General features: G+C 37.8%; 1 protein-coding gene across 1 annotated transcript in view; it reads right to left on the reverse strand.

Annotated features, from left to right (window-relative positions):
• The window catches only part of ADAMTS20 (ADAM metallopeptidase with thrombospondin type 1 motif 20), a 102412-nt gene that overhangs the window by 66233 nt on the left and 10157 nt on the right, over positions 1-26022 (reverse strand). Inside the window, exons 3-9 of the mRNA XM_074870396.1 lie at positions 22371-22533; positions 18380-18639; positions 3793-3876; positions 2974-3098; positions 2021-2061; positions 1600-1705; positions 342-488 (exon numbers count right to left, since the gene is read on the reverse strand). Of these exons, the coding sequence (XP_074726497.1) occupies positions 342-488; positions 1600-1705; positions 2021-2061; positions 2974-3098; positions 3793-3876; positions 18380-18639; positions 22371-22533 (926 nt within the window). The remainder of the gene's footprint in view (positions 1-341; positions 489-1599; positions 1706-2020; positions 2062-2973; positions 3099-3792; positions 3877-18379; positions 18640-22370; positions 22534-26022) is intronic.

Genomic DNA, 26022 nt, shown 5'->3' on the forward strand with positions numbered 1-26022 from the left:
TTTTAAACAAAATCTTCTGAAAATAAGCATGCCTATTCTGACCTACTAAAATCACACTAAATAAAGATGTTTTCAGTAACCAATGCCACTATATTATAAATAAATAAATAAATCTTCTTAGCTTTACATGTTGAGTGCAGCTTTAACAAAGTCATGAATCATCCAAAGAGTTAAACACATGTACTTTTCTGGAGGAACAAGGCCCTAAAAGTCAGTAGTTAAACCTAAGAACAACACAAAAATGGTATTTAAGCAATATCTTTAAAATACATCTCAGAAAGACATGAAATTGAAATCAAAAAACCCCAAAAACATAAACATAACATTATATTGATACTTACTCAAGAAATTCAGTGATATACTTTTGACTGCATTTTGACCAGGTCCATGGACTTGTATGGTAATTTAAAGTTGGAGCCATCACATGGTATTGATGTTTAATTCCAGCTTCTTTACATTTAAAACTGTCATCATGAGGCACATTAAATCTAAAAAGCAAAACAGACAAACTCCAAAACAAATTCAGCAATAATTAATTGAAACTCTCTTTGCTGTAACAGCAAATGCTTGAGTTTTGAGTTTGAAAACACCTTAAAATTTAATGGGACTCACTTAATATGACTATTAATATGACAATAGGTATCTTAAAAATGCCTTACAAAATTCTCTCCTTATCGAAAATGCTCCTAATTATATAATGCTGGGCACAGGAAGAATTTTACAATCACATAGTTCTTTAGCTCACCAGAAAAATTCCAGTGTTTTGGCAGTATGCTACTTTAAATGAACAACCCATCTCCTCAACTGAATATACAGGCCACTGCTAGACTGTCCATAACATATTACCCCAATATTCACATCATAATTCTTACTATTCAGTAACAAAATCAAACTAAGAGCACATCAATATCATATTTATGCAACTAACACAATGTCTTATTTTATATCTCAGTTTAAGTACCATGACAAATGGCATGTATCTAAATGAACTTCCAGGCACATGAAAATCAACAAGCTAGCTACTGAGCTCTGTAACATCGTCGTTACCTATACTGTGGCATGCCTCATGGAGCTAGAGTATAGCACCTTTCTGTCATCACTGATGAGGTATGCTTCATAAAATAAAATGCTGTCATCTCCTCTTATTTTTCTGTGTAAAGTATTTCTCTTTGTGTTACTCTATTGTATTCTGAAAGGATCAAACACAAGGAAGAATATTTCTGTGTTATATTAATAATTGTCTTTTCTTAAAGGCAAATTCCTATCAGGGATAGAATGCAGTTGGATTAACACGACTATGTTGCACATCTAAGATATCTGTCCCAGTGTTCCAACCTGTTCATATGACAAAAGGACAGAATACAGCTGTACAGCCAGTATTTCCCATAATTCAGGATACCAACCAGATTATAGAATTTACTATTTTTCTACCTCTAGGTGGTGGGCAGACCTGGCTCACTGCAAAAGGCAGAAATAATGACTCTTCTAAAAGGATGTAGCTGACTGCGCCCTCTTAGAAACGTAGAGCCCATCACTGGGAATTAGTCATATTCAAAAGGAAATTAAAAAAAAATTACCTGCTGGGAAATATGTACTTACACATGTCCAAGCTCATGCGCTATAGTAAAAGCAGCACTCAATCCATTTTCTTCGCTTATAGAACAGCTGCGTAGCGGGTCACACATTGTACCTAGCTCTGCTAAACCTGCAAAATTGAATCCTTATATAAAAGCTTAACAGAATGAATTTTCATGTAGAAGGAGTGTATCTACAAATGAATACTATGGCACCCGAGTTGAAAGTCATGCCTCAACTATGCAGCAAATTTACACAAAACAACCAACCACCTGGCACCAAAGTATGTGCCAGGGCATAACAGCACTGAGAAGTTGATATTTTGTCTGCGTGACTTAAATTTTGCATCTATTTTCTGATTTATTCCTAACTGATTTTTCTCCCCACTGTTAAATTCTCCTATTTTCTGTTATAAAATCATGTAGATTAAAAAAGAATAACTCACCAAGGGTATCACACTTCTCTCTAGCTCTGCAGATATCTTCCCTTGAAGGAAAAGATTTATTTAAAATTATTACAGCAAATAAAAAAATATTTTTAAAGTATTTCACTGTTGCTATATTAATTACAGCAATTGCAAATCTCATTCACAATTTTTAATCTTACAGTCCATTCAAACAATTTGCATTCTAGTGAAAGAAGTAATTCAAATTCACCAAAGCTCACAGTATTGCTTTCTATCTAGCTTGAAAAGAATAAAAATTCAAATACTATTTTATTTCTCTACAATGCAGAAGGTAGACCAAGTATGAAATGCTGCTGAAAAATGTGCACATTGCAGTATACTTGAAACTACCTTACGTAATGGACCATCTGCCAAAATAACAACGAAAAATTCAGCTTAAATATCAAACAGTTTGAAGTGCTGAAGTCTGTCCAACTTGAACACTAGGGGAAAAAGAATGAAAAATAACAGCAAAAGAGAGAATATATTTCAGTGAATGAACATCACAACTTTCACTGGGGCAATCAGGGCACAGAAAGAATATATACTAATATTTAAATGGTTTTTATTTGTAAGCTTTTGGCAGTTATTATGCTTGGGCTATTGAGCTGTCATTGCACCTTCAGCCGATTCCATTATGTACAATACCCTGTCTCTATCACATATACATACAATGGTTAAAGACTTCATTTCCTTGTAACAATTTCAGGTCTAAGTAATTTCCATCATCTTTAATGAAAGGTTCATCAGATTGTTAGTTACTGACATAGCACTGTCAGAGTAATTGCACGTGTATTGATAATCAGGGGTTTGGGAAGTGCAAGATAGTCTTTATTCAGTTAAGTTATCTATGAACAATATCAGTGGAGTGGTTAAAAAATGATGTTGTAAAATAGAAACCAAAGCATTTGTCTCACCTAGCTAAGTAATTATAGCTATTTCAGATACTGTACCTAGTGATAAGAACAGCAGTATCGTGATGCGAAGGGTGAGCATCATCCAAAGTGTTTTGTGCTTGCTGCCATAAGCAAAAATTACGAAGAGTGGTAGCTGCATTAAAAGTGATAGCTGGTCCTTCCTAAGCAAGAAATGTCAAAAAAAACCCAAATAAGGACTTTAATATTCATGCACTTGCACTTATTACTTTGTCATTTGTGCCCCTAATCTGCTAAACAATGACTGTACTTGGAAAGGAGTCCGCAGGACTCCACATAAGAGTTCACTCACAGATTTGTAGGATCAGATCTTAATTTAGCTACAAATCATCAGTCACGAGAACCCATTATTTTAATCAATGTATCTGAGCATGCACCATGTGTTAAATATTAAAAAAATAGTGACATTTATGATAAATAAATATAAAACATGTATTTGAAAAGTGCGTACTTCTTACAATCTTAAAATATTACAGCTGTTAGGGCTGAAAACCCTCCATCAAAACCCTCTATAAAAGCTGTCATTTCCCTGTCATGTTTCCATGCATATAAACCACACTTTAGGTAGTTATGCCATAAGTTTTCATATGATTTATGTCCATTTAGGTCAACAAGAAGTGCTAATAGAGAAATGAGGAAATACAGGTGTTAAATAAAGGCTCTGCAGTTAACCTCACATTTGATATTTAGTCTCCTATTTTAAAACAAAATTTTATAGTTAAAGAAAATATTTTGCATTTAAAACTAAAAAATTTTAAACTTTGGAATTACGACGTAAATTCATGTATTTTGTTTCTTCTATTAGAAAGAAATCTCTTTAACATTTATTTTTCCTACCTGCTCATTGTGAATTACAATTAATTTTACAATAACTATATTTATAAGATTTCCAATACTTGAATCTTTATAGATTGCTGCAACCTAAAGAGAAAAAAAAGTCAGAAGATTAGAATATTAAACTCATCTGATAAACCGTTATTGAAGGTATCCAAGTTGCTACGCAATAGACATCTCATGCATCTGCCTGTACCTTTCTACCCAAGGATATGTTGACAAACCCAAAATAGTTACCCACTTTTTAATATCCAAATAGCTATAATTTTACATTCATTTCCAAACACTTAGACACCATGCTAAAATGCTAGTGTAAAAAGTATACTTATTATACACGGTAAAATCTGTAGTTTATTGATAAAATATCAAAGAGAGAACAAAAGTAATGTTACTGCGACTGCCACAGACATAAGCTGGTTTATGTGGATGACTTGTAGAATCACTCTACAAATCAATGATTTGTGGAATCAGTACCCAAAATATTAGAGGGTTTTAGAAAGCAACTTTGAACCAATAAGTTTTTGCCCTTGCTTTTAATGGAAGCTGGACTGAGTTGTAAACCTATACTGAAAATATACATGACACATACAAAGGTTTCTTTCCTCATTCATAAAATTTGTATTTACATACTCAACAGAAATTTTTATATGCAATCTTGCAGACAGTAAAAATCATGAGTCAATTCCATATACTAAAGTGAACCAATTTGAAAGCTATTCTTCATAAAAGCAGTAAAAAAGTTTATTCATTCTCAGTAACAGCTTCAGACATCACATCCATATGGATTCTACAATTTGGCTTAAAGCAGCTGTTGAATGACAGCCTTATCCAAACAGAATTGCCACCAAACACAGGGGACTTTGCCCCCTTCTGGCTTGTGCTAAGGCTGCAAGGCTACAGAAGTAACAGGATCAAGGAACTGATCTAGCTGCAAAACAGCTTTTTTTTTTTTTCTTCCCTTTTTTTGGTACGATGTTATACTGATCAACATGAGCTCATTCCTGGAGCAGCCCCTCCAACACAGGTGCTGACAGAGGGAAAGGTGCAGATGAACAGATGTCTTTCAGAAGTAGCCTACAGCTGAACTGGCTCAAACTGCTTGTGAAACCACAGCCTTGCTATGTATGAATCCTATGTACCCGAGACCAAGTAATTTTGCTAAAAGTTGGAACTGAAAGAGCACTGGCTCCCGACTCATACCCTCCCTTTCTCCAAACTGGAGAGAGCACAATGCGCAGCATTGTCCTTTATTTTTCTGTTGATACACAAGCTGGAAATAGAGGATTCGATAAGGGCAGCAAAGAAGACTAAGTTTTGGAATCCATGTGGAGAACACATTTCAGAGCAGCACAGCTATTGTCTGCTTCCTTCCATATGGACTCCATTCTTGGTCACTAACCAGCAAGTGACCAATTATTCTGAGGTGGGAATAAGGAGCATCTCTCAAGCACTCACTGAAGAGTTCAATTAGGCATAGACACATTCAGAATACCTTTATCAAAGAAAAGGTGTCTGTAAAGGCTCAAGCACTACTGAGGCAGAAGTGATTATCTAAATTCGAATAGAATAAACTACCATTCTGCTACTATCAAAACTACTTTTAAACTACCATAAACTATCAAGCTCATAATGCGTTTATAGTTTGAGATCCACTTTGATAAACCTAGAAGGGATATCTCTGAATATTTATCCTCCCCATGGAATATCACACACAGTCAAGGTATGCTCCTGAATGAATTGCCATCTTAGAATAGCATAACACAGTTATCACATTCATCTCAGCTCATCTAACTACCAGTAAACAAGCTTTCTAAATTCCTTCAACATTCAGTGGAGAAGGAGAAAGGATGAACTGTTGTGTAGACATGTCTATGTGAAGATGCATATTTAGGTATATGTATTTTCATACAAGAGATTAAGATAAGTTATTTCATTTCTTCATCCCTTTATTATGGAGGAAGATGAGATGTCTAATTTTCAGATGTATGAGGCTAGGGGAGATTACTTCCAGCCCAACTATTTCAAGTTTTATTTCTCTTCAGCAAAGAAGAAACAAAAGACAGCTTCATATGGCATTCCAAAATTATGTCAGAGAGGAATCTGAAGTGAGATCTGTGAGGATCTTTGGCTTATAATATGAAGACACTTGACTTTGCACACAGCATGGGTAACAAACAGGAGGAGCTTGAAGCCATGATGCAAAAGGAAAATTATGATGTAGTGGCTATTACAGAAACATGGTGGGATGTCTCCCACGACTGGGGTGTGCCAGGGGATGGCTACAAGCTCTTTAGAAGGGATAGACAAGGAAAGAGAGGCGGTGGGGTGGCACTGTATGTTAGGGACTGTTATGATTGGTTTGAGGACAAGTGTAGTGAAGACAGGGTGGAGTGTCTTTGCGTTAGAAACAGGGGGAAGGCCAACAGGGCAGATGTTGTAGTAGGAGTCTACTATAGGCCACCCAACCAGGACAGAGAGGTGGATGAAATATCCTATAGAAACTTAGGAGAAATCTCACAATCGCTTGCCCTTGTTCTTGTGGGAGACTTTAACTTCCCAGACATCTGCTGGAAATACAACACAGCAGAGCGGGACCAGTCCCAGACATTCCTGGAACATGTGGAAGATAACTTTCTGACACAACTGGTGAGTGAACCGACCAGAGAAGGTGCCCTGCTGGACCTCCTCTTTGTGAACAGAGAAGGACTGGTGGATGATGTGGCAGTCGGAGGCTGACTAGGGCACAGCGATCATGAAATAGTAGAGTTCTCTATTCTTAGAGAGGCCAGGGGAGGGCTAAGCAGAACTGACATCCTGGACTTCCAAAGGGCTAACTTTGTCTTGTTTGGGCACCTGCTTGACAGGATCCCTTGGGAGATGGTCCTGAAGGGTACAGGCGTCCAGGAAGGCTGGGCACTCTTTAAGAAGGAAGTGTTAATGGCTCAGGAGCAGGCGGTCCCCAGGTGCTGTAAGAGAAGCCAGCGACAGAGAAGACCACCCTGGCTAAACAGGGAGCTTTGGCTGCAACTCAGGGAGAAAAGGAGAGTTTACAGACTTTGGAAGAAGGGGCTAGTCACTCACAATGATTACAAAGATGCTGTGAGGCTATGCAGGGTGGAAATCAGGAGGTCTGAAGCCCAGCTGGAAATTAATCTGGCTTCAGCAATCAAGGACAACAAGAAATGTTTCTATATGTATGTCAACAGCAAAAGAAAGACCAGGGAGAGCCTCCATCCCCTGCTAGACGCAGGAGGAAACATGGTAACGAGTAACGAGGAAAAGGGTGAGGTGCTTAATGCTTTCTTTGCCTCAGTCTTTAATAAGACTAGTTGTACTGAGGGAATCCAGCCTCCTCAGCCAGAAGACAGAGACTGGGAGAACGACCCCCCCACAATCCAGGAGGAGATAGTCAGTGACCTACTGCATCACATAGACATACACAAGTCTATGGGACCGGATGGGATACACCCGAGGGTGCTGAAGGAGCTGGCTGGGGTGCTCGCCAAGACGCTTTCCATCATTTACCAGCAGTCCTGGCTGACCAGGGAGGTCCTGACAGATTGGAAATCGGCCAAGGTGACACCCATCTATAAGAAGGGTCGGAAGGACGATCCGGAAAATTACAGGCCTGTCAGCTTGACTTCTGTGCCCGGGAAGCTGATGGAGCAGCTCATCCTGAGTACCATCATACAACACATGCAGGACAACCAGATAGAGGTCCAGTCAGCATGGGTTTATGAAAGGCAGGTCCTGCTTGACAGACCTGATCTCCTCCTACGACAACAGGGCAACCTGCTTATTGGATGAGGGAAAGGCTATGGATGTGTTTACCTTGACTTTAGTAAGGCCTTTGACACCGTTTCCCACAGCATTCTCCTGGCAAAACTGGCTGCTCGAGGCTTGGATGGGCACACGCTTTGCTGGGTAAAAAACTGGCTGGATGGCCAGGCCCAAAGAGTTGTGGTGAATGGAGTTAAATCCAGTTGGTGGCCGGTCACGAGTGGTGTCCCCCAGGGCTCGGTTTTGGGGCCACTCTTGTTTAACATCTTTATTGATGATCTAGACGAGGGGATCGAGTGCACCCTCAGTAAGTTTGCAGATGACACCAAGTTGGGTGGGAGGGTTGATCTGCTCGAGGGTAGGGAGGCTCTGCAGAGAGATCTGGACAGGCTGGAGCGATGGGCTAAGGCCAACTGCATGAGGTTCAATAAGGCCAAATGCCAGGTTCTGCACCTCGGCCACAACCACCCCCAGCAGCGCTACAGGTTTGGGGAGGAGTGGCTGGAGAGCTGCCAGTCAGAGAGGGACCTGGGGGTGTTGATTGACAGCCAGCTGAACAGGAGCCAGCAGTGTGCCCAGGTGGCCAAGAAGGCCAATGGCATCCTGGCTTGCATCAGATACAGCGTAGCCAGCAGGGACAGGGAAGTGATCTTACCCCTGTACTCGGCACTGGTGAGGCAGCACCTCGATTACTGTGTTCAGTTTTGGGCCCCTCACTACAAAAAGGACATTGAATTACTCGAGCGTGTCCAGAGAAGGGCAACGAAGCTGGTGAAGGGTCTGGAGCACATGTCGTACGAGGAGCGGCTGAGGGAACTGGGGTTGTTTAGTCTGGAGAAGAGGAGGCTGAGGGGAGACCTCGTTGCCCTCTACAACTACCTGAAAGGAGGTTGCAGAGAGCTGGGGATGAGTCTCTTTAACCAAGTAACAAGTGATAGGACAAGAGGGAATGGCCTCAAATTGCACCGGGGAGGTTTAGACTGGATATTAGGAAGCATTTCTTTACAGAACAGGTTGTTAGGCATTGGAAAGGGCTGCCCAGGGAGGTGGTGGAGTCCCCATCCCTGGAGGTGTTTAAGAGTCAGGTTGACATAGTGCTGAGGGATATGGTGTAGTTGGGAACTGTCAGTGTTAGGTTAATGGTTGGACTGGATGATCTTCAAGGTCTTTTCCAACCTAGACAATTCTGTGACTTGAGGATTGACTCTCCCACCACTCAAGCTGATATGAGCCCTTACAATGGAATTTGTTACAGCATAAATCTATACAAGAAGATTACATGCATATAGTGTTAACAGAAAGATCTTTTATGAAACAGGTAACAAAGCCAGACTGTTTCATGTCTAGATTATAATGCTGAAACAGGCACTGCTATAGAAATAAGGTAAACAGAATCCTAGAATGATTTGGGTTAGAAGGGACCCTTAAAGACCATCTAGTTCCAACTCCGCTGCCATGGGTAGGGACACCTTCCACTACATCAGGTTGCTCAAAGCCCCATCCAACCTGGCCTTGAACACTGCCAGGGACAGGGCATCCATAACCTCTCTGGGCAACCTGTTCCAGTGTCTCACCACCCTCACAGTAAAGAATTCTTCCTCATATCTACTGTAAGTCTACCCTATTTCACTTTAAAGCCATTACCCCTCATCCTCTAACTCCCTGACAAAGAGTCCCTCCACACCTTTCCTGTAGGCCCCCTTTAAGTACAGGAAGGCCACTATAAGGTCTCCCTGGAGCCCTCTCTTCTCCAGGCTGAACAACCCCAACTCTCTCAGCCTGTCCTCATGAGGGAGGTGCTCCAGCTCCCTGATCATCTTTGTGGCCTCCTCTGGACCTGCTCGAGCAGGTCTATGTCCTTCTTATGTTGAGGGCCCCAGAGCTGGACACAGTACTCCAGGTGGGGTCTCATGAGAGCAGAGCAGAAGGGCAGAATCACCTCCCTCAACCTGCTGGCCATGCTTCTCTTGATGCAGTCCAGGATCTAACAGTCCACCCATCAAACCCATATCTCTCCAATTTAGCAGCCAGAATGGTGTGGGGGACTGTATCAAAGGCCCTACAAAAGTCCAGGTAGATGACATCCATAGCTCTTCCCTTGTCTACTCATGCAGTCACTCCATCAGAGAAGGCCACTAAATTAGTCAGAAATATCTTTCTATTAACTTGTAAATCAGTCTAACTAATGTCTCATAAATGCAGGGAACAGCTGCATTTCACTAGCTGTCAAGTAAAAAGCATGCAGGTCATCTGAGGTAGTGACACTGGACACAGACAAAAACAAATACAAGATTTTTCCAGTTTTACAAGGATATATATATAAAGTAGAACAGGCAAAGGGATTGAGAACTGGATGGGGGGCAGGGTGTGGTGGTGTGTTAACTAGGTTCAGCTAACACCAAACAATGCCACAAGTGCCTAAACTGCAACTATCAACCTTCATTGCAACATTATCCTTCAGTTTCTTAAAGGCCTTCTGTACCATAGTACATGAGAGGAAAACTCATTTCTGATTCTGGGTGATTAGAATGATCTGGGCAAGGAGGTCAAGCTGGATCTTTCTTGGGATTAAAACAGTGTTTCTTGTTCATGGTGATTACTGTAGTTGATTGATGTTCTCTCATGTATATTAATAGTCCCTTGGAAAAAAAAAATCTGTTACTGTTGTGCAAGTGCTGTCTGTTGAGGTTATCTCCTAACAAAATCTGAAAACATAGAGGAGGCAAAGAAACCAACACAAAACCCAGAGTGAGGTGTCATCCCTCCTGTCCATTGACACAGTGTCCATTTAAAATGTGAGCAAAAGTATTTCTTCAAAACCCAATACAAGTTATTCATACCTCAGAGCAAATACATTAGACTAAGTATAAGAAGAGAGAAGAATAGCTCATTGCACACCTGAAGAGAACCTGTTGCAGGACCTTCAACACCATATCCATGCACCATCTGAATTATCTACCGGCTATCTCTGTCTGGAGAAGAGTTGAGGCCTGAAATAATATCACTGATGCCAGAGGCCAGCAGTTCTTGCCAGAATCTGAAGCATACTTTCTCTCATACTGGAGACAGGTAAATTCATGTAGATGTAAAAGTAACATCAGTGTTTGAGTCAAAGTATGTATCCTTTGGCTCATGGGCACTTTCATGACCTCCAAACATTTAGTTATTACCACTCCTTTGAAAGATCAAAGAGCAAGACTCTGTGCTTATAATGAGATGCCCATACCAGTGAAGTAAGGCATATTCTGCAGGCTGGCTGAACACATGTGTGAAGAGAAAAATTCTGAGAGTTGAAAACCATAAACGAAACTTGAAGATTTGCCTAAGGAACTGCACAGGCTAAAATCATCAACTGAGACTTGAAGTGATAGATCAATGCAGGGAAGTATTAAAGATCTGGAACACAAGATTCTTATTTTTAGTGAAAAAAATTAAGGCATAACTACTCCCTGCTCCTATATTCCAAGGATACCTCTTTCAATGCTCTCTTATTGGAAGCATTCATGGAAAAGGATGATGAAATGGGATAGGAATTTGATAGAATACAGCATTTCTTTACAATTTCCAGATCTACTTGCTTTACAGTGATCTAAATCCAGGCTTCACAGAAGGAGGAGGTAATGGCCAAGACAAAAGGAAATTAGTTTAAAGAGATTTTTCAGACTCTTAAAACCAGCATCCACAACACAGAACAGTTCAGACCACACAGCAACAGAGAAAGGAAAATAAATAAATATATAAACGAAGCTAGTTACCCTTCAGTGGAAGGATCACAGCTTTCATTTTCATGAAATTTTCAAAGATTAAGTCAGATCTTGTCATGACCACAGCTATGGCACCCAGGTGACCGGAAGCAATTTGGTCACAACAAAGTTTAGTTTCTCTTGATATCCTTATTGTAACTGTCCATTAAATTGGGACTGTGAATTGTGGTAAAATGCCCTATTTAGAAAAGGGGCTAGTAAACAAGCAAGTACATCTAGAGTCTGGAAGATAATTAAACAATATATCCGAATCAAATTGGACTTCTTCAGCTCTTTTTTCCTAAATGTTGTATCACAAGACCTCTTTTTCTTTCCTCTCGTCTTACACACAACCATGGTAACAGGACAATACAAACATTCATATTGCTTGAAAGAAACATGATAGCACTTCTTCGCTCACATGTCTTTTGCAGGCTTCAGCAATCTCTTATTTACAACTGTAGTGCTGAAAGGGTGCAAGATATCCAGGATCTGGGAGATTTCTCCTTCACCTCTTCTACTGTCATATCCCGATTCTGTCATACATTTTGTAAGATCCCAGAGTTGTCTGAAGTCATGAGATAAAGAAGTCATCACAGCATTTATTGCTTCACTGAGAGAATGAGAAAGAGCTGTGTTGTTATTTCTGCTGGTGTAACTCCTATTCTGTTCCCTCCATATTTCTGTACAAACCTGTACTTTCACCAGTGAAATCTAATGCCAGCAGAGACCTCTCATGTAAACTTGCACAAGTATACCTACTCACCTCAGAGTTAATATTTTTTTCCCCCTATGAGTTTTATGTCATCTCCTGTCCCCTCATACATGTCCTCTTCAATCTACCATCCCCTGAGTTAACCAAGTAGAGGTTTGTTCCAGATGACTCCCTGTTGTGCTCCAGTGGAGGCAAAAAGAAGGAATACATCTCTTTTAAAGGCTGAGTTACCCTGCCAGGAATGCCTGTGCTCGTCTTATCTCTGACTTGGGACTGATATGGTTGCAAAGATATCTCTTTAATATTGTAATAACTCAGTAAATGGTGACTTAGTCATCATCCACAGCCTTTTGATGAAAATATGCACCAAGGCTATAATCAGATCACATCAAGTGCCATCATATACAGCTCAGATGTCAAAGCAGCCTTCCTTTCAGTATCTGAAAGAAATTACATGAAAAGATAATTTCACAAGGCACAACCATAGCTAGGCTTCTCTAGCCATTAGAGACAGACGTATGAGTGTTGCTTGGCAAAATGTTCCATTCTTATACACAAGACAATACCCAGCTAGCTTAGAGCAAGGCCTTTATCATAATTAAGCAGTACTAAGGCTTCACCATAGGGACAGACCTTGAACCCTGTACTACTGAGGATAAAGTCATAGAGACAAGTACTAGTCTAATCATTAAATATCTACTTAACAACCAACACCACCTATGTAACCATAGTAGTAAATAGCACTAACAACAGTTAAATGTAAAGATGGGCAAGTATGTACCTGCCTACATACTGCAAAATTTCATGGAATCACAGAATCATTTAGGTTGGAAAAGACTCTTAAGATCAAGTCCAACCATTAACCTAACACTGCCAAGTACACCACTAAACCATGTCCCTAAGCACCACACTTATTCATCTTTTAAATTCCTCCAGGGATGGTGACTCAACCACTTGCCTGGGCAGCCTGTTTCAATGCTTGATAACCCTTTCAGTGAAGAAACTGTTCCTAATATCCAATTTAAACCTCCTTTGGCACAACTTGAAGCCGTTTCCTCTCATCCTATCTCTTGTTACTTGGGAGAAAAAGCCAACATCCATCTCGCTACAACCTCCTTTCAGGTAGTTGTAGAGAGTGATAAGGTCTCCCCTAAGCCTCATTTTCTCCAGACTAAACAACCCCAGTTCCCTCAGCCACTTCTCATAAGACATGTGCTCTAGACACTTCACCAGCTTTGTTGCTCTTTGGACACTCTCCAGCAGCTCAATGTCTTTCTTGTGAGGGCCCCAAAACTGAACACAGTATTTGAGCTGCAGCCTCACCAGTGCTGAGTACAGGGGGACAATCGCTTCCTTAGTCCTGCTGACCACACTATTTCTGATACAAGCCAGGATGCTGTTGGCCTTCTTGGCCACCTGGGCACACCGCTGGCTCTAATACATTTGCATTAGCTGGTGAACCTCAAGATGTAGTGAGGTATGAGACATTATGAAATTTAATATACAGGCACCCTGGAGCTGGAATACAAGGACAGTCACAATTTTAAAAAAGTGGGTTTTTTTATATCCATATGTCAAGATAAGCAACAAGCCTAGCTCAGAGAATTTTGTATGAATGATACTTTGAAAAATAATTGTTTCCAGCTATGTTGTTGATGTATAATCCCAGTTTCATTTTAACCACGTCAAAGTGCACAAGATTATTGTGGTTTTGGATATAGAGAAGAAACACAAAAGGTATAGAACTTAAGCAAGAAACAAATGCCTTTGTGCTGGCTCTCTAGATTTCAATGAATGAGAGATAAAAAGCACTGAACAGTCCTGCAGCATTACTAGTACTACACTGATCTGAGTGAAAAAAGGGTAAAATACAAGCTTAGTAGTCTAAGTAGTAGATGCAAGGAGCAATATATTTATTACCTTTCAGATGCTAGTTATACAAATGAAATGATTAACCTACAAATTTATTCAAGTCTACCTCCTGTTTTTAAGTGATGACTATATGGCAGAATCAGTAATGTCAAAAATTCCTAAATGCTAGTATGCATCTATGTTTTCCCAGAGTGTTATGGAAAGATGAACTGTTAACGGTTGTACAGTATGAACTGCAAAGTAAGTATAAAAATATTCATCCCATATATATTAGGACAAAATAATTTGGCTGTTTTTAAATGACAGGGGCAGCATGAGATCTTTCCACACAGAAAATATTTCATGATCAATGCTGAAGATTAGCTGTCAGAATGTATAAATGTATAATGTATAATGTAAAATGTATAAACAAGACTACAACTAGAAAAAATTTTTGCTGTTAAGACCTGTTACTCACTGCCTTACATTTTACATCTCAGTAAATTACAGTAGTCACAAAATATTACTAAAATATCAGTAACTATTTCAAGGTACTTCAATGGCAGCTTGATTTGCACAGATCTGAAAGACTACACAGTGAACAAAATAGTGGATAGTCAAAGCCATTTACATGCAGTCCAAGTTAGGAACCTGTCTTGATAGCAATTAAAAACACCAGCTTTTAATACCATGTTATAGTGGTACTATTTTACCATTATATAGTGCCATTTTATGAGCCCACAGTCTCACTACAAGTTAAATGACCTGAATTGATGCTGCCTCAATCCTCTCCTTGAACACATGGCTGGTCCCCTCCCATGTTCCAACTCTAGCACTCACATGACTAGGCAGTCAGCCAAGTTCAGGGTCTGAGCTGGCCAACATAGCCCTACCACAGGTGGTTTTACATGTCACGTTTTCTTTTCAGAAAGGCAAGATTACAAAGTATTTGCTGTAAACAGACTAAGAATAGACCAAGACGTTTATTACCAAACCAATTATATAGGAGTACATTTCTTTAAAAGATGTCAGTAATCAGGTACCTGATTCAGAAAATGAGGACAGTACCTCAAAATGTATCATGGAACCAGATTTGATGAGGTTTTGGTGCTTTTACAGTAAACTCTAGTGTGTTAATGAATTATTTCAGTTGCTAAGATCAAGTCTTCACTTTAGATACTTCAAACTGTCACAACATAATGCGTCTAAGAGTCCTCCAGCTAATAAATCTGTTAAGGCAGTACCTGCTGCCTCCTCTGCTGATGCAATGCTTGGAGGAACAAGGAAGAACATTATGAGTTAAGCAATCACAGATTTCTTTATTATTTTATTTATGATTTCACATTAAATAATGCCACTCTTGCATTTCAATACAAAAGTTTTTATAAAGTCCTACAGCAAAGGTATTCCTTGCATTTTTAAATACATATTTCAATTAGAACTAGTAAGATTTTCCAAGACATAGTGTAAATACAGTGAATACTCATCTTGCCAAGATTTACGCAGTTTTAAAGAAATGAGAAAATGCATTCCAGTTCCAGTTCAATGGGATTACTTGCATGCTGAGAGTTAAGCCTTTTCAGGTTCAATTGGATGAGTGACAAGACACTTAAAACCCTAAAAATATTTAGCAGTATATTTCAGCTCTTATTTTCCACCCATAAAACAGTATCCTATAGCAGCAAGCTTACTTTGTGTCTTTGTTGATGCTGAAGAAGAAAGAAGAAAAATGGGCCAGAATTTCAAAGGTTCTTCTGGGAACTAGATGTCTAAGTTTCATTAAAATTTAATGGGATTTATATGCTTAAACTTTTTAGGTTTCTTTTAAGGATATTCAGTTTTGGCTTGGATTTTAAAGTTTCAGAATCATTATAGGAGTATAATGCTTGATTCATTTAAAATGCCAGCAACCTGAAATATCCCATAACAGGAGAAGTTGCTTGACCAGACACAAGTACCATCTAAAGTTAATAGTCAAAGCTATCTGTATAATGCCTGAAAGGATAAAGTTTAATAGTTTAATTTCTTCCCATAAAGGGAAGATTATATAGCAAAGAGTGGTAGTCATTTGTTTTTCTATTCTTCACAATTATTATGAGCTTACTGAAAAAATAACTATTAAGTGGAAGGAGAAAGAAGAGAAAAGAAGAAACTGAAGACTGTATCTTCATACGCATTATTTGATTTGCTTGACAAAGCAATACAGATGCGAGTAGAGGGTTAGACTGATAACTTCCAAAGGTCCCTCATAACTTATATTATTCTGTGAATCTACAACATTGCTGAAATGCTTCAATGAGAAGGGATATGAGCTGGGATATGTATTCCTGGGGGGGTGGGGAGAACATTAACTGGACTGTGAAGAAGATATTTCAGAATTAAGATCTAATACTTAAAAAACCCCCCTGCATTTATAAAAGCTAAACACTTCTAGAAATAATGTCTTATAGTTTTGTTTCAAGATTACCTTCAGAAGTAGCAGATGTACATGTGGAATAAGAGCTGCCAGAAGATGCCATCTTATTTTCTAGTCTACTGTGGTATTCAAAGATATTAAATTCATATTAAAGATGTAGTGTTTTATTGTATGCCATTACCTCAAAGCCAGCAATAACTGCTCCAAGTCCTAGTTTTACAGTATAGATAAGCGCAAGAAGGAAGTCATAAGATTTTTAGCAAAGAACCGGTTTTCTTTCACTCATACATGTAAATGTTAATTGCTAGATCTTAAAAACAGTTCATATAGACTCTCTTTAGCAGCAATTATACAATGCATATCCTATTTACCGAGTAGAAGTTCAATTATGTAAGTAAAAAAACACATTGCACTGTAAGGAATGGTGGTTAATATACAACATCTACAGATGCAGGAACAGTGTTCTTAAAGAACATCAGGAATTATATTAGCTATAATCAGAACAGCACCTCAAAAAAACCATACAATAAATGTTCTATTTCATCTTATTGTAAAGTTTTGTAAAAAACAGTTTCCATTTTAAAATGTTTTTACCACATCATTTTGGTGTGAAGTGCAAACTGAAGTACAACTCTGTATTAAAAAAGAAACTTTATAAAAAATGGCATCTTTGGGATCAGTTGTTTCTAAAAAAAAAAAATCCAAATTCAGTCTGTACTGTAAGTTAAAGAAAAAAATCTACCTTTCAATACTGATTATGTTTTGGTAATACTTGAACTTTCAGAACTTCACACCACTGTCAATAGAAAAAAAATCAGAAGACTATCAAAGTATGCTCATGTCCCTTAAAACTTCATTATTTCTCTTATAAACCAATTAAAGAAGATTTCATCTTCTAAATTTAGGTGCCTACAGCTGTGTAATAGGTAACAGCACCTCTGCTGCCATCAGCGAGAGATCCAGACATTAGAGTGAGCAGAACTCAATTCAGTTGCCTAACTACACATTACCTAGTGTCACTTCAGATGCTAGAGGTTATCAGACACCTATACAGAACTGGCAGATACAACACATGATCTGCAGGAAACTTGCACACCTTTGTGAAGCAGCAGCTGAGGCCAAGTCAAATGTCCTATGGCACCTTGAATAGCACTGGACACTTCTATGAAGCAAATCAAATGATCCCTGTGGAAACTAGAGAGCTATTCTGTTCATCCAAAAGTAGATGGTCAAGTGAATAGATCTATTTAAAGCAGATATCTTCACAGATACCTATACATAGGTGTCTTAATTTGCAAGCCCGAAGTTCACAGAATCAATCACAGAATCAATCACAGAATCAATCACAGAATCAATCACAGAATCAATCACAGAATCAATCACAGAATCAATCACAGAATCAATCACAGAATCAATCACAGAATCAATCACAGAATCAATCACAGAATCGTCTAGGTTGCAAAAGACCTTGAAGATCTTAACAGTTTCATATAAATTAAGCTTCTTGAATAGATGGAAGGACAGATCTCTAGAAATAATTACTATGGAGAATATTTTATCCCACCTTTTCCTAAAAAATGGTTCCACAGATGTCATGGTAAACATTTTGATTTTACGGAGGTTATTGTACTAGATCCTAAATCAATATAAGAAGTGACTTTTGGTTCAAGAAAGAATTCACCTCAGAAAGAGCTCAACTAAATGATGCCAACTCAAAGTCTGACCCATGTTAATTTGAAATTACTTGAAAAACTAGGATTACCATAACCAAGCATTTTTTCACAATGCCTTTTAACCTCTGTCTGCTGTAATTAATCCATATGTTTAACTCACTGAAGCTTAAGAATTCTTTTAATGCAACAGCAAATCAGGAAATAGGTCACAGCATTTCATCTACACACCTTACTGCATTAAACTAAAAAGATCCATAACCTTAAGTTTTGGGCCTATGGGGGGTTTTTATGTTTATAGGATCTGTTTCTTTTAATACAGAATTCAGTCATACCAGAAGACAGGGAAGTTGATGAAGAGAAAACAAATTACTAATTACTAATTAGTAATACTTATGAACTTCAGTTTACTTACTATTGACATCAGTGTTAGTATGTAGTGCTGTAAATTCTGCCCATGGTGACGAACCATTTTGGTGTCAGCTGTAACCATCACTTCTACATATCTTGGATAGGAAAGAAAACGTTTTTTCCTGGAATGTGGATTGCCACCATCCTCTACAGATAGGTTATTTAAAGCATACTCTAAACTGAGAGACTTCTGTAAAACATTGCTCTCTTCATTTAAACTGCTGAAGGTTGGATGTAGTAAAGTGCTGCTCTTCAACTCTTTTTCTGTAAAGTAAAGAAATATTTACTGTTGAACACAGTTTCTCAATTTAAAAAGAGAAATGAGCAAAAGGCTGCCCAAAATAGACAAAGCAAACTTATATTTATGATCTTTCTTCAAAGAGAACCAATGCGAGAATTAAAACAAACATATGAAACATAAAAGGCTGTAATAGGAACACCTAATTAGACATCTTGTACATTATCAGAGTTCTATCATATATGGATTCATTGTTAAAAATTAGTTAAGAGATAGCAGTAGTATATAGAGTGCAGTATAATCCAAACACAGGCTAGAAGGAGATAAGCACTACAGCTTAAGAAAGCAAGGTAATTAAACAAAATATATATTTTTACACACAAACCTCTGACACCAACAGAGCCAAAGACTAGGCCTGAGTCCTTAATTCAAGTCCCTATTGACTTTTTCATTTATATAGCATTATATTTATATAAATATGGAGTTTGCTTCATAAGCAAGGACACATCAAAAGCCTTCAGTGACCTCCTTGACAGCTTTGTTAATAATCATTATGTAGAATCAGGTTCTAAAGGAAATATAGAACCTATTCAGATTCCTCCAAACTAAGTACTGTAATACTTTCAATTAGTCTGTATAGTCCAGCCACCAGAGGCTTCTGATACCTGATACATAAAAACCATGCATTGATCAGGGAGTCACCTTAGCAATAGCCCACATAAAAATACTTAACTGAGACACATACCTGAATTCTCACTACTCTCCAGAACTTAAGGTCCTAACTAGACACTTCAGCCCCCATCAGAACAAACCTCCACTGCTTTCTGGGAGCTGGATTTCCTCTTAAAAAGTAGCTGCCAAAGGATATGTCTCCTAATCCTTTTATTCTAATGACTTAGTGACTACAGCACTGATTCAAGAATTCAGATATCCCAACTCTGTCACCCTGAACTTGAGAGGAATTGACAGGTCAGTAATCTGTCCTCTTTAAAGTTAGGGCAAAATACAGCCAGAACACAACAACAGAAGGACAACAGCAAGCACCTAAAGGTTTGTTAAGTAATTGTCTAAAAGTCAGTCACAAAATATAGCTATAATAATTGCAAAAACTATCGGCACTAACAATAATGAGGGGAGAATTTGGGGACTGGCTTTGAAAAGGATCTTGTTCACGAGTACCTATGTATATTAGATGTGCTCAGACTGACCGAGTTTGATGCACTGAAGAGGACTGGCTGAAGCAATCTCACATGCACATTATCTTTACTAGGTCAGAGAAGGTGCCTGAGATTTCAGAGTACTGGCAAAATGGGAAACAGCATCTACATATAAAGTGGGAGTTTAAAGACAACCTGAACTTATGGACCAGCCAAGACAAATTCAATACCAGAATAAATCAAATTAATTTTGTTTATAAACACCAGAAATCAACAAGTGGATGAGTAATAGCTATCCTATTTATCAAAAACATTATGGCAAACTCAGATGAGCTTCCCTGTACTAAGGAGACAGGATTTATGGACAGAGGAAGTGCAGCAGATGCCCTATCCTGACTTGAGTAAGGCTTGTACCAGGGTTTCCAATTAATTTTTCATCAGCAAGTTAGTTTAGAAGAAACCCGTACAAAGCGAGGAAAAGATTAGACAATTTTAGAAGTAACTATCGCGGTCTAATTTCAAACTTAAAAGATGTACTGAATGCTATGCCTCTTCATATCCTCTGTCAAGGTTCACTTGCTAGAGAAACTCTCGTGATCACAAGTATTGCTAGATATATTCTGTTCCTCCTTGAAGGAAAGATATGAACAACCAGGCAAGACTAGCATTGAAGGAGACAAATCTCTTCTTTAGAAGGACAGAAATAACACATGGTTTTTCTCCATGAACATTTCTGCAGCCTCACTCCCCAAAAAGTTACAGGAATCCCTGAATCACAATTTTTTTTAGTTACTCCAATAAATTGGAGTAACTACATATTCTTAATGCTTGGAGCCTTTTTCCTCACACTAGGTTGCTTATATTCCTAGAATTCTCATACACAATACAGAAAAAGACAAACCACACAACAAACTGAAAGACCTCTACTTTGGTTCAGTACATATTATTCATCATTAAAAAAAGAATCAGGAATAACAACATTTGCTTGATTTTCAAAGTACTAACGCCTTGTTCTTCAATGACAATCAAGAAATAGATAGCATCAGCTTCCTAAAATAGAGCTAAAGAAATACCTTTCACTAGAATTTGTTGAATGCAAGATGATCATAATGGCTGCTTTCTGGCCTTGGTATCTACAGAAAAGCAGAATTCTCAACTATTGTTTCTGAGTATAAAATATGCTTTAAGAATTTACTAAAATTGAAAACACTAGCCACCCAAGCTACACCATTATTTTCGCAATTTATATTTTCAAACATATGGACAGATATTCCTTAAGAAACTAAAGTTGAAATGTTACTATTTTCCTTTTCTTTAGATAGTCATATTTACGTACTCAGCCTTGCTTAAACGTTCCTGAAGTGCAAGTACATTCAAAAATGCATAAACACAAATTCCAATCTCGTGAAAGGTGTAGAATTTTAATTAGACAGGATGTTTCTGAATGCCAAGCTGAACCAAATATAAGCTGCTTTCTCCTATTGTGAATCTCCACCCATTTGTGCTTTCTTTGAAGCCAAATAAACGAAGCCCATATGCTTCTATCAAAAGCAAAAGAAAAGCATTGATGTTAATAGGCTTAAAAAAAAAATATGTTTCCAACACAATGAAAAATATTTTTTAAGTGGTACTAGTATAATAGTAAAGGTTAAGAAGTGCATTGCTCAGGCAGGATCTTCAAAGGTTTCCACATCATTATATCCCAAAGCAGATGGTATCTCAGTGTTTAGAATGAGTCTATGGACACCTACAATTTCAAATAAATCCTTTCTAATCCCACTCTTTTGTCTAGTTTTTGTACTTTGATTGTAGCTGCAGGTGCCTCTCACACCATACTACTTTCCAACTACAAAGATGCATGCATAACTATGAAAAACAACTACTGAAAGCTTTCTGCCTCACTAAAAAACATGTTAAAGCACGGTGCTTTCTACTCACTGCTTCATGGTATTAATAAAGCTTTTTTTGCTGTTCATAGTCACTTTCACTGCATAATTTCTCGCTCAGGAGTTACTCTGCTTAATGATTTACCTATATACTGTGAAGCTATGAGAGTACAACCATTTACTTGTCACATATCCTAACAGTATGCTTGTAAACTACCTTCCTTTATTTTAAATAAAACTAAGTATTATGAATATGTAGTATGAACAAATTATTAAAACATTCATAAGGACAAAAATCTACATTAACAGGTAATATTAGATGCTTCCATTATTAAGGAAGACAGATGTCCTGTATTATCTGTTAAACTTGCAATAAGTTCGTTATCTTTTGTGAATCTAAGCAACAGCTCCTGTGGATTTACTCTTTAAATGTTTACATATGGGACAACATAGTCGTAAAAGTAAACCCACAGAGAAGTTCTTGCAATATCATGAATTTTAGGGTCTTTTTACATGCACATTTTGTCCTACATTTGAATTAGCCACTGACAGACAAAAAAAGAAATGGCTGCCAAGCCTACATGAAAGAAATGTGTAGGTTCTAATGGAACAATCTGGAGATAAATATTATTTACAAAAATTAAATATTCCTTTTTTTAAAAAAAAAATCTGACATTTGAAAAAGTCACATTGAAATTTAAAGTATGACTATACCTGAAACTTCACAAGGTTTATGGGATTTCTGATACTTTTTTTTAAGTTCTTCATGCCTGTATATAAGATGTGGTTTGTTATGCTCATCTTCATGTTCACCTCCATCCGCTTTCATCAGAGGTTCTAAAAAATATTCACCATCATGTGCCTTAAAGGTGCCCATCTGAAAGTAAGAGAAGTAATTGATTTATTTTCCACTAAAAATACTGATATAAAAATTTTCATTTAAATAAACTATTTATGATAATATTTTGAAGTTAATGGAAGTAAATCTGCAACATGAGACAGCAGAAACTTCAGTGGAAGCTGGAGATGGAAGCTTGAAGGTAAAGCAAATAGAAGTTTTCTGAGACTTGTCCCACCAGAATAACTCATAACAGACTACCTTGCGCATTAACAATGTATCATAGGTAATCACTACACAGAGTTAATGAAGCAAAGGAGATTATAAAAGTAAAGAGAATCTAGGCATAACCAAGCAGGACCAGCTGGGAACTGTGCAAAGGGGCCATCAAGAAACTCTGCATTTGAGTGTTGTCCAAATTCTAGACTGATTTGTTGCCTTCTTTCCTTTACATAATTTATATACAACTTCAGAATAAATATATTATTTTGCCTATAGATTAGAAACAGTGTTAACCTGATATTCTTTTTAAAGACTTTGAAACAAGTTCCAGGAATTCAAAGTTGACAGTTTCATTAATGTGTTTTTCTCCTTTAGATTTTTCCTCCCACTCTATAGGAGACACACATGGGTAACTATGTAATGCAAACCAAACTAACTTGATTACTAACAAAAGCACTGGCACATAAACAAAGAAAAAGAACAAAAATTAAGCTCTTTTCCCCCACCCTCTCAGCCCATAATCCATTCAACTATGAAATCTTAAAACAGAATCTCTTCTTTCTCACTGCACTTCTAACTAAATTCATAGTTTCCTATGGCTTAAGTACCTTATTTCAGGAGACTATGAGGAAAAAAAAAACATGTAAGAATTTAATCAAATTATTTTCAGAGTTTTTGGCAACTTCCTCACTTCAGCCAATTAAGCAGCTAGAGTGAGCAGGTGCACTGCATCCTGTTAGCTGTTTTGCCATATTGGTGAGGCATGTTGACCAATAAGAGAATAGTCATAATCTCTTAAATCATATTATGTAGATTAACCTTGAAACTCAGGGTTATAAAGAGAACGGCAGAGCAAGATACACAAGAAAAGTGAGAATAGTCTGGGTTTTTTTTTTAAGCAGCCTCCAAATAGTCTTAAGATCTACTGCGGACTACCTTAGTGTCCAGGGTATTGTACCGAAATGATAATATCCCCTTGAATTCAGGATCCTTCTAGGAGTTATCAGTTTCCTGTGTTTAAAAGTCTGTTAGGCTTCAGGCATATGTCAGACTATCTGTAATCTTGCCTGATGCATAGCATACGTATCATCCAAAATTACAGTTATTGTAAACCCACTGTGGTTGGATCCTCTGCATTGCCTTTGTTGCGGAATGAAAAGACACCCAGCTAATTAGTATTTTCCTTTCAAGACTTTTTCTGCAAGTTAGATGCAAATATTTCTTCCCCTCAGTTTCACTTAAATTCTTTGCAAGTAGTCTTCATGCTGGATCATTTATATGTTCAGTTCAGCCTTCTCACATCCAGTGTTTCCAGGGCATATGATTTGCAGAGGACAGCAGATGAAGCATACTGAGAATGCCATGTGCCTCCCTGGAAAGGGCCTCATGAAAACAGATATGCCACAGCTTGTCAGTTAGTCCTAAGTAGGTGCAACCTTCTGGGCAAAGTGGCAGGGACAGACAGAGCAGCAAGAACCGATGCTAAAATTCATGTTGATGTTTATTATATAAATTATTAAAGTCCCAATTACCAAAACATGATAAATTTGACCCCGTACTATTTGGAACACTAACATGCTAGTTAATTCTTTCCTCCTGACATACCATAAACCCTATTTCTAGATAGACATTTAAAATGCTATTTCAGATTTAAGCAAAAACTTTATTGCTACTGCTTTATTCCACACATACATTTCGCTCCCTTTCTACTCCTTCTAATAGCTAGAGCAGATATTCTGGTTTTCTTTCTTCAATGGCTTTTCCAACTAACAGACTTTCATATTTTTACAAAGAAATGGTTTCAGCTACAACAAACATACCGATTATGAGAATAATAGCACAGAACTAATAAGGAAAGAGTTTGTGCTACATTTTAAACTAAACATCTTCCAGAATATCAGACTTCCATTGAAAAAGATGAACTACAAGAACAAGACTATATTTTTCTACCATTTCACACTCAAACAAATCACTAAGATACATGTTTTTGAGTGAGTCTGATCACTTTGAAAATTCCACTCAGACTCCTGACCCCATACTCAGGATTTTTCCTCTGGTAGCACTTGGTTGTCTGTCTAGGAATCCAAAACCATATTTATTCACACATTATCCTATCCGATGGACTTGGAAAAGTCAACATGAAGCACCATGACTGATTGAAGTCAATCTAGGATTGCTGATACTCCAAAAGAGGTATTCCTGCCTTGCCCTTCCTCTAGATGTTCATTCCCACACTTCCTTGTCTAAGCACTAGCAATGGAAATCAGGTACACTGTGTACCAACTTCTCTGTGCAGTTAAAAATCCTATCAAAGAAAGATATTTTTTCAGCTGAAATAGTTAGGGTCACCTGGAATTGATAACCATTTTTCCTGGCAAACAAAGCAACTTCATATCATCGAGAGTTTGCCCACAAAAGCAACTCAGAGTGGTGCTCCAAAGCCTGCACATCAAGCTGAGCCTAACAATGAATACACAATATAAAATGCCTGGCAACATCTGCGGCTCAACTTTCACTGCTCTGTAGTCTAAGTATCTCAATCAGAACTGATACATGTATCTTAACTGAAATCCAGAATCCTGTGCTGAAAGGACAGACTGAAGACATCTAGGGAGGAAAAAAAAAATTAAAAAAAAAATCAGGCAATTCTCCCTCTTTTATAAGATACCCAGAAATAGCAGTAACTGTGCTCATCTTCACAGTAAATGATTATAGAAATTACCTAGAAAGCAGAATGAAATCTCTTTCATTATTTGGAAGAAAATACAAAACACACCATAAACTTATAGCCCAAAACATTAGGACAGAAATCTGGAAGGGAAGAATCCTATATTATATTTTATGACCTCAGAATTATTCTTAGCTTTTTGTTTTAAATCAAAAGATTAATACAAGAAGGGAGAATAGTGTCCTTAAGACTGGAGATTCAACAATGTATAGATACACAAGTAATTACTACCATTGACTAATTAGGAAGACCTCTCACCAGTAGTCTACAATAAATTTTGTGCACATCCCCCACCCAAGTTGAGAAGAATTCATTATATTGTATGTGAGAAAGAGCAAAGGATAAGAGATGTAAACAGCGCTCTACCTTAAGAAGGGTATATGATATTTGTCATTTAAAACCCAACCTAGGCATTGAGCTTGAAGCCACCAATTCCAATCCTTTAAATTCTCTATAAAGACTAAAGATGGATTTTGATTAGCTACACATGGTTATCTCTTCATTTTCTTAACACATATGTCTACAAAAATTCAGTCGCTAGCTACACTGTCTGTTTTACAGTCCTTCATTCATGAAAG

This window comes from Strix uralensis, chromosome 5 (genome assembly GCF_047716275.1).
Source record: "Strix uralensis isolate ZFMK-TIS-50842 chromosome 5, bStrUra1, whole genome shotgun sequence".
Taxonomy (NCBI): Eukaryota; Metazoa; Chordata; class Aves; order Strigiformes; family Strigidae; genus Strix; species Strix uralensis.